Source organism: Dendronephthya gigantea, unplaced genomic scaffold (assembly GCF_004324835.1).
Source record: "Dendronephthya gigantea isolate DGI-Jeju-01 unplaced genomic scaffold, DenGig_1.0 001081F, whole genome shotgun sequence".
Lineage (NCBI taxonomy): Eukaryota > Metazoa > Cnidaria > Anthozoa > Malacalcyonacea > Nephtheidae > Dendronephthya > Dendronephthya gigantea.
This window is the reverse complement of record NW_021164091.1, coordinates 1-9884: the sequence shown is the minus strand read 5'-3', so window position 1 is coordinate 9884 and position 9884 is coordinate 1. Positions and strand designations below refer to the sequence as shown.

Here is a 9884-nt window from a genome sequence, read left to right as displayed (position 1 = left end):
GCAATAATGCTTAATAAACAAATGCATGTTGTAAATATTCCCTTACTGTCTTTTAAAGGGTAAACCAAAATAATTATATAACATTGTAATCAATCTGCAAATGAAGTTGTTAAATTATTGAAAGTCTGACAATATTGATTATAACAGGTTGAACTATTAGAGTTTCAGGAATTGCCATATTGTTATAATGTAGATACTTACTCATCAATGCAGCAAATTTCAATATGACCATCAGTTACCACCTCCTTCATAATTATTGTGATGCAAGCAGTGTGTCCATCCCTCTTTCAAACCCAATCCTCTCCATATTATTGCTCTTACCAGCAGCTTCTCTTCACATCAACCACATCCATTTGCAGTATGGCACGATCATTGGTATCAGCCAAGCTGTAAGTACAATATTGTGCACTATGGCCAGGCGAGTCAATTCCTTCCATCACCACTCAATATAACCTCTTTGTTAGTCATTAATGGCAGGGATGATGTACAACTTCTGACACTGATTGAATAATATTGATGAGAAATACTGCAGATTACAGAAGTTGAACATCAACCCCACCTTGGCGTAGGAATTGCCAGACAACAACAAAGCAGAAGCAAGCACGAGGTTGCCTGCTCTAATCTTGTTGCAAGAGGGTTGAGCTGCCCATCTGCCTCCAACATAACCAGACCTACACCCCCAGGATACGACCAGGCATGTTCCAACATATGTTTTCTTATAGCTCAACACACGGCCACATCCTTGTTGTTTACAAACACTCCCATTAATGATGTTATCAAAGCTATAAGAGTGTCTGTAAACACAATACACTTTTCTTTCTTGATTGCATCTTCAGGACTGACTTCTTCCACAGTAGAGATGTATTCTGGTTGAATCGTCTTATGTTGCTGCTGTTGTTGTTGTTGGGTTCCAACATCTTCTGTGGGTTCATCTCCATCATGTCCACGGATTGTCACATTGAGCAAGTCATCCAGTAATGGCACGTCAAAACCCGGGGGACATACACTACAGTAAAATGGCAGTAAGAGATATTATTGGACGAAATATTTTATGCCATATTCAGTGATATATAATGTGTATATTTATATTTTAAATCAATAAGCATTACAGTAGGAATGTCACAAAGATTATTATTGAGGTTTTGCATCATCACTTACTCAAGAGAATCGTCCGACAAAACCTGGTCTGCCTGGATAGTGTGTTCACCAAAACTGTCATTATCATCATCACTTTCATCATCAGAACTATCATCTTTGGCTGTCAACGTTCGACTGTCAGAAATCACACTCTGACCCGACCTGAGATATAAACACATATTGGGCTATTCCATTTAATATCCGCAACCCCCCTATCGAGGAGCTTGCTTCTGGCCAACTTTACCCCTGAGGAAAATACGATTTTTTTTCATACCCCAGAAGAATTCCTGACCTAAATATGTCTACCCCTAAAGAATTCCTGACTTAAATATGTCTACCCATAAAGAATTCCTGACTTAAATATGTGTACCCATAAAGAATTCCTGACTTAAATATGTCTACCCCAGAATTCCCGACTTTCGTATGTCCACCCCGTCCACCCCTAAAGAATTCCTGACTTAAATATGTCCACCCCTAAAGAATTCCTGACTTAAACATGTCTACCCCTAAAGAATTCCCGACTTTCGTATGTCTACCCCTAAAGAATTCCTGACTTAAATATGTCTACCCCTAAAGAATTCCCAACTTTCGTATGTCCACCCTAAAGAATTCCTGACTTAAGTATGTCTACCCCTAAAGAATTCATGATAATGACCCATCCTTGAGGAATTCCAAGGCCCTAACCTGACGCAACCCTGAAGAATTCCAAGCTCCTCGATAGGGGGGTTGCGGATATTAAATGGAATAGCCCATTGCGTATTTAAAAAGTAATACTCTCTGCGCGAAACTTTGCATGTATGGGTTTCAAATTATAAACTCAGTAATCACAATAAGTTTCAAATTACCTGATAGAATATGATGTTCTAACATCCGACAAAGCAGACAATGGACGCGGATTTGAGTGCGCGTTTGGCGTTGAGGTTTTAACTATAAAATATTTCATACGAATGTTTTATGCGAATATTTTAAAAAATAATAAATGTTTACGTTTTTGGGGCAGCACTTTAAAACATATGTTCTTACTGGGAGAAGAAAAATATTTGGAAGGTGTACTTGGCGGCATATCCCTTGATTCCATTACCGTTTCGGTTTGCGTCTCTGCATTGCTAAAGTGAGTTCAACACATACATAAAAAGCATTATGAAGTAAACAAATAACACACAAAAAAGGTCAGAGGTTTTATCATTTTATACTTACCAAACTATACGATTCATCGCAAGATAGCTGTCAAGAAGCATATCCGCCACATCCTTGTCTGTTCTCAATTTATGCTGCTCCTTAAACGCTCTCCATCGAGGGAAAGAACCCAACAAATACACTTTAGAGGCATCTCTACTAGCATAATATTCTTTTCTACTCGACGACATGACTCAGTGCTCTTGAAAGATTGAGAATTTCTTTCTTAAATTGTCGGCTGGTCATGGTTTTTAGACTGAACAATCCGGGGGATTATCAACTTCGGGTGGAGTCCCCAGGCTGGCGCACGCGCAGAAGCCGTGTCTTTAAAACAGGCAAAAAAATAAGAAATTTCAACCGCTCTTCACCGCAATTTCGGCTCTCTTCACCGCAATTTCCACCGCTCTTCACCGCAATTTCCACCGCTCTTCACCGCAATTTCCACCGCTCTTCACCGCAATTTCCACCACTTTTCACCGCAATTTCCACCGCTCTTCACCGCAATTTCCACCGCTCTTCACCGCAATTTCCACTGCTCTTCACCGCAATTTCCACCGCTCTTCACCGCAATTTCCTTTCGCTTCTACGCATGTGCGAGCTTTGTTTATATTTTTCGTTTTGGTGTGAATCCATTTCATTTGCACAACATGAAGTATTGAAAAAACTAAATTAAAATGGCGGATGCATCAAGAGTGAAGAGTGGAGCTTTATAAAACCATTCAACAATTGTCTTTTAAAAGACAACCAAATAAATATTTTGAAAAACAACTACTGGGAGATATCTCCTGTAAGTTTGTCGATTTTATCTAAGTTTGAGATACTGTGTATAATTATTTTTACAGTGATTGTTGGATAATTATTAAATTTGGATAAAAGATTATACTCAGATAATGATTTTGTTTATAAAATACCTTCGTACTCTGTTCTAATATTGCAGGATTCAGATTTATGAGCAAGATAATCATGCTTCCATGGTCAAAGTAGCTCTTCTGAGTGTGTTTCATCATCAACATCAATGCCATGTGGGTCAACATCACTGAATGAAACTGCTTCAATACGAAAGCTTACAAGTGAAGATATAGATAGGAGAGGATTTTGATGGCGAGTATGGTTATCGAATGATTGAACTTTCAAACCTAGCAAGTGCATTTCAGTCCTTGCATGATTGGGAATTAGGCGGAGAGTTGAAAGTTACCGATGATGAGTCTCGTAGATATGGAAATAGCACAGTCATTGTTGAGTCAGATATTGCAGAGATTGCTGTGAGTTATGATAGCACATGGTCTAAGCGCGAGGTTCACTGCAAACTTTGGAATTGATTTTGTTATTTCGGTTGACACAGGTGAGGTTCTTGACTATAGTTTTGAATCCAAATTATCGAAGTTTGACATGTATGCATTATTGATAATTGGTGATAAAGTTGCCAACCTTAGTATAAATTAATAAATGCTAATCACTGAGTAGCATGTATGCGCACAGAACACGAATGTTGGGCTACCTATCGTATTACAAGATGTTTCACCATTCGTTCTCTCACTTCTCTGAGCAAGAAAAAAAAAAATCCTGAAAATTCAACCTTTTTCACCACAAAGAAAAACCACGCCTCGTGTTTTAATAAGTCACTGTTGCTATCTTTTTCTTGATTTACTCAACTATATGGATCGCTTCTGACACTTCACCCTCGCAAAATTTCGTACATGCTTTAATATTTGTGCATGGTGAGACTGAAGTGAAGACTTCTAAAAGTCGGACAATTAATTGATAATTGTCATGTAATTTCCTGGTATAACATCCCAACCTATACATTGTAGTTAAAATATAATAACAATATCAACCTCAAATTCAACTAATATTTGTATGCAATCAAGCAAAATTTGGACATGCTGGTTGTTAATTTTACTGCAATTATTACACAAGATATGATTACACTCCTTTATCATTACCCAATCCTGTCAGAATTGCTATCACATGTGAATGCAATATAATTTTTGTACACAATCATTATTTAATTATTGTTTTCAGCATAAATTATGCCTTAAGAGGCCTTCTCCAGACAATATTTATTGCAAGCTATATGATATTTGCTCCAATATTTGGCTATATTTGTGAAAGATACAGTTGCAAGCTCATTATGATCTATTGCCTCGTTATCTGTTAACAACATTTCTTAGCACACTACACCGAAGGAAAATGGTAGGTTAATGAATAGTTTGGTATGTTCTTGGTTCAAAAGTATCTTCCGCATTTAGTGGTGGCAATAATTTTATAATAGAGAAAACACAGGGTATGTAAACATGTGAAATAAACATCTTATTACTTGATGTGTTTCAGGTAACTCCAATCTTGGGTGTGCTTCTTATCATCTTGGGCTTTTAATTATATCTGTTGTTTGAACCTGTCTAGGGGCAAATTGAAAAGAGTCAGGGTGATATTGTTGCAGACAAGGATGTTATCATTCGTCGTTCATGGTTGAATGGTGCGAAACATATGTTACGCTGGTAGGTGATTTTTCACAACAGATGTTGCTTACTGCAGGATGAACTGTTTAGAACTGACAGAATTATCCAGTGTAAATATAGTTAGTTTGTGTAGGTTTCCTGCTGTAGTAACGCTCAATCAATAAGAGATGATCCAGTATGCTATTCCTTGTTATGCCATTGATCCTAGCTTCAAAATATATTGTTCTTTCTTCATTAAATTAAACATGTATATCTGAAATTAAACATATATTTAATATTTCCGTAAAGACATTTCTATCATATAAGTGTTAGCAATTGTTTTGTTTCTTTGTAGATACAGACAGAGCCACAGCATCGGCAGTCCTTATATTGTGGGTTTGGTATGTAATATACAATTTCTTTTACCTAAAGCTATGAATCACCGACACGCCCACTGAATCTAATTATGACGTCACTTCCGGTCCGCGGGGCTTATTTCGCTACTTCCTTACGCTTTGACTTTTGACTCCCGGTTTTTCGATGGGCGTGGTCAGACACGATCACTTAATCTAATTATGACGTCACTTCCGGTGGGCGGGGCTTATTTCGCTACTTCCTTACGCTTTGAGTTTTGACCTCCGGTTTTCCGATGCGCGTGGTCAGACACGCCCACTTATTCTAAATATGACGTCACATCCGGTCCGCGGGCTTATTTCGCTACTTCCTTACGCTTTGACCTTTCACTTCCGGTTTTTAAATAGGCGTGGTCAGACACGCACGCTTAATCTAATTATGACGTCACTTCCGGTCCGCGGGGCTTATTTCGCTACTTCCTTACGCTTTGACTTTTGACTTCCGGTTTTTCGATGGGCGTGGTCAGAAACGCCCACTTAATCTAATTATGACATCACTTCCGGTCAGCGGGGCTTATTTCGCTACTTCCTTATGCTTTGACTTTTGACTTCCGGTTTTTCGATGGGCGTGGTCAGACACGATCACTTAATCTAATTATGACGTCACTTCCGGTGGGCAGGGCTTATTTCGCTACTTCCTTATGCTTTGAGTTTTGACCTCCGGTTTTCCGATGGGCGTGGTCAGACACGCCCACTTAATCTAATTATGACGTCACATCCGGTCCGCGGGCTTATTTCGCTACTTCCTTACGCTTTGACTTTTGACTTCCGGTTTTTAAATAGGCGTGGTCAGACACGCCCGCTTAATCTAATTATGACGTCACTTCCGGTCCGCGGGGCTTATTTCGCTACTTCCTTACGCTTTGACTTTTGACTTCCGGTTTTTCGATGGGCGTGGTCAGAAACGCCCACTTAATCTAATTATGACGTCACTTCCGGTCAGCGGGGCTTATTTCGCTACTTCCTTACGCTTTGACTTTTGACTTTCGGTTTTTAAATAAGCGTGGTCAGACACGCCCACTTAATCTAATTATGACGTCACTTCCGGTCAGCGGGGCTTATTTCGCTACTTCCTTACGCTTTGACTTTTGACTTTCGGTTTTTCGATAGGCGTGGTCAGACACACTCACTTAATCTACTTATCACGTCACTTCCAGTCTGCGGGACTTATATCGCTACTTCCTTATGCTTTGACTTTTGACTTCCGGTTCTTCGATGGGCGTAGTCAGACACGCCTACTTAATCTAATTATGACGTCACTACCGGTAGGCGGGGCTTATTTCGCTACTTCCTTACGCTTTGACTTTTGACTTCCGGTTTTTAAATGGGCGTGGTCAGACATGCTTACTTAATCTAATTATGACGTCACTTCCGGTCAGCGGGGCTTATTTCGCTACTTCCTTACGCTTTGACTTTTGACATCCGGTTTTCCAATAGACGTGGTCAGACACCCCTACTTAATTAAATTATGACGTCACTTCCGGTCCGCGGGGCTTATTTCGCTACTTCCTTACGCTTTGACTTTTAAATTCCAGTTTTTATTGGGCGGGGTCAGACACGCCCACTTAATCTAATTATGATGTCACTTCTGGTCCGCAGGGCTTATTTCGCTACTTCCTTACGCTTTGACTTTTGACTTCCGGTTTTTCGATGGGCGTGGTCAGACACGCCCACTCAATCTAATTATGACGTCACTTCCGGTCCGCGGGGCTTATTTCTTTACTTCCTTACGCTTTGTTTTTTGACTTCCGGTTTTTAAATGTGCGTGGTCACACACACCCATTTAATCTAATTATGACGTCACTTTCGGTCCGCAGGGCTTATTTCGCTACTTCCTTACGCTTTGACTTTTGACTTCCGGTTTTTCGATGGGCGTGGTCAGACACGCCCACTTAATCTAATTATGACGTCACTTCCTGTGAGCGGGGCTTATTTTGCTACTTCCTTACGCTTTGACTTTCAACTTCCGATTTTTTGTGGGCGTGGTCGGACACGCTCACCTAATCGAATTATGATGTCACATCCGGTGGGCGGGCTTATTTTGTTACTTCTTTACGCTTTGACATTCAACTTTCGATTTTTTGTAGGCGTGGTCGGACACGCATACTTAATATAATTATGAAGTCACTTCCGGTAGGCGGGACTTATTTCGCTACTTCCTTACGCTTTGACTTTCAACATCTGATTTTTATATGGGCGTGGTCGGCAGTAAGGTCGCAGTCCTCAGAACGTGCATTCTAATTGGTTGACCTGTAGCCAATAAAAATCGTTCCCATGTAAACGTCATAGGCGCTCTCTGTATGAATTTATTATTATTATACACTCGCTCGCTGGGCTGGCTACATCAAATCATCGGTTATTTCCTAAAATAGTGTTTTTCGCTTCTACGTTCGCTCGCTGGCTTCATCGGTTCTTTCTTATAAAAGTTCTTTGAGGGACAACTTCGGGTTATATATTATTTATGGCGTCTTCCGGCCTATCTGATGTCGCAGCGGAAGAAGGGGGAGCAGATACGACAAAAGCCAAGGTGAAATATTAATTTTTCTGCTTGTATTAATATTCTGCTTGTAGTAAGTTTTATAATATTTCGAATTATCTTTATTTTTTAATGTTATGAACTGAACTACATTAGAATTGACAGATATAGTTGGATGAACACAAAAATAACTTTATAAATACGACATATCAGACGCTTTTCACGTGCCATTTATTTTGCGTTGATTTGCATCGGGCAGGAGTATTTTGTCAATGCCTATCTAATATATCAGGCCACACTCTGCCTGTTGGGACAAGGCATTGGTAGGTGCTTAAATGTGTATTTTTTACAATTAGCTAACCTCAGGATGGTCCAAGTGTGGCAAGGGTTCCTGTCCAAATTGTGGTTTGCAATATAGTTGCCGTTACAAGCCACCAAGTTGTTCAGGATGCAATTTTGAGCTTGGAGGATCATATGTCCCTAAAAAAAAGCCTCGTCCATTGCTGCCTAAGTGTACCTTGGTGGTGCAGCCATCAGACGGGTTATCAATCTACTCGGTTAATACCAGTACCCATGATGATCGATGTATTGTGGTTCGTGAAGAGGCTTCATCTATGTGTCAGCATCACCTGTGTAAACAGAATAGAGCCATTCATATTAACAGCCAAAAAGTGGCAAGCTTTAGTTGTCAGCATTTGGAATCCACCAGAGATTGTACAACTCCTCTTCAGACATTCAATGGGATATCAGATGAGGTCATTTCCAGTTATCTCTGTGATGATGAAACAAAAAAAACCCTGGCAGAAGTGGCAAGAGGGTCCACAATAGGTTTTTCGGGATGCGGGAAATAGGTCATTTTTCGATTGGGAAGCGGGATATTTAAAAAATAGGATGCGAGATTCGGGAATAAAATTTCTTGCGGGATACGGGATTTTCGTAATTCGTGCCTCGGGATTCCGATATATGAAATATTTTAATGACGGGATACGGGATTTAAAATATGCCGTTTGACGAATTTGAAGAGGTTTTGAGTCTGAAAAGATTCAACAAAATACTTTATTCACATGTAATAAATATTGTATGAATTTTCGCTATAAAACGGACATAGGTTACTAAATTGCAAGGCGGGATCGGGATTTCACTATAAAAGCGTCGGGATATCGAGAATTTTAAAAAAAAAACATCGGGATATCGGGATTGGGGTAGCCTATTGTGGACCCTCTGGCAAATGCATCAAAGGCACAGTCATTTCCAGTTGTTGTGCATGTTTCTCCAACTATGTATTGCGTCTTTGGAATGGCAACCACAAACAACACTGTTGGATATTGCCATGTCAAGGTAACTGAAAAGGAAATTAAATGCTGTTCCAAAGACTGCAAAGGTATGTTGAAGAGCAAGCAGCAAAAGTCCCGAAAAGTTTGCACCCACATCCATCTTTTATTGGCTCTTGGCATTTTTACACACAACGAATGTGTGTCAGCAGACCTTCCCCCACCAATAGTGCCAGACAGTTCCTTGACAACAATTGACAGAAGGGGAGCAAGTCTCGCAAGGCAACCATGGGACTTAAAATGAAGTTAAAGTTGCCATATGTCATTCCAAAACCCATTATTCAGGCAGCAGGTAAAATGGATTTTTCCGGGTGGCCAGAGCAGTTTGAACCAGACCAAACTTTGTGTGATTTGTGTAAAAGTCCTCTTGGTCAGTCCAAGCCACACCCAAATCAACGTGGGCGATCAATCATAATGACCAATGGATGTCCATTCAAAACAGTCAAAATGCTAGTCAAAGATTGCTCATGTTGCTTTGCTATGCACCAAGTGTTTCCCTACACATTAGGTAAGTATATACAGTTCAATATTTTTTGTAGTATAGTAATTCTATGTTGACAGGTGAGTTTCTATTTCACAGTGTACATGTTGGCTCAGGGACAAAGGTTAATTTGATTCAATTTTATTGCCTTTTAGGTCTGTTTAATATTAGTGACAAGGTTCTGGTGGCACTTGAAATTCTATTAGACTTCCGAGAATTGTTCAAAAGAGGAGTGCCAATTTCTGTAGCCATAAAAAGTAAATTAGCTGTGATGGTCCAGAAAGTTGAGGTAATTTCAAGATGATTGTGTATGTACTATGCAATAGTATGCTGTACAACTGCCTAGAATCTGTCAGTGTCAGATTAGTCTTAGTATTTACAATAGGACTAGTCTAATAAAATTGGCAAATCGTCTGGTATGGGAATTTGTTA

The 9884-nt window shown here is 39.8% G+C and overlaps 2 protein-coding genes and 1 long non-coding RNA gene across 4 annotated transcripts; 2 read left to right on the top strand and 1 right to left on the bottom strand.

Moving 5' to 3' along the window:
• Positions 1-723: 723 nt before the first annotated feature.
• On the bottom strand, positions 724-2708 carry LOC114544945. The gene is made up of 5 exons (XM_028563417.1): positions 2335-2708; positions 2161-2243; positions 1983-2064; positions 1159-1299; positions 724-1006 (listed from the first exon to the last, which is right to left on the bottom strand). Exons 1-5 carry the CDS (start codon positions 2502-2504, stop codon positions 724-726), a joined length of 759 nt encoding a protein of 252 aa, XP_028419218.1. The 5' UTR covers positions 2505-2708.
• Positions 2709-2987: 279 nt separating this feature from the next.
• Positions 2988-5278, top strand: LOC114544946. 2 transcript variants are annotated; one of them, XR_003690690.1, is made up of 4 exons: positions 2988-3100; positions 3251-3575; positions 4717-4811; positions 5107-5278. It is a non-coding gene; the product is annotated as an uncharacterized LOC114544946 (long non-coding RNA). The 2 variants fall into 2 exon arrangements; XR_003690691.1 differs by lacking the exons at positions 2988-3100; positions 3251-3575 and adding an exon at positions 3608-3655.
• A 2019-nt stretch (positions 5279-7297) lies between these two features.
• Positions 7298-8491, top strand: LOC114544944. Its single transcript, XM_028563416.1, has 2 exons — positions 7298-7691; positions 7997-8491. The coding sequence occupies exons 1-2, from the start codon at positions 7626-7628 to the stop codon at positions 8489-8491; spliced, it is 561 nt and encodes a 186-aa protein (XP_028419217.1). The 5' UTR covers positions 7298-7625.
• The last annotated feature ends 1393 nt before the right edge of the window (positions 8492-9884 follow it).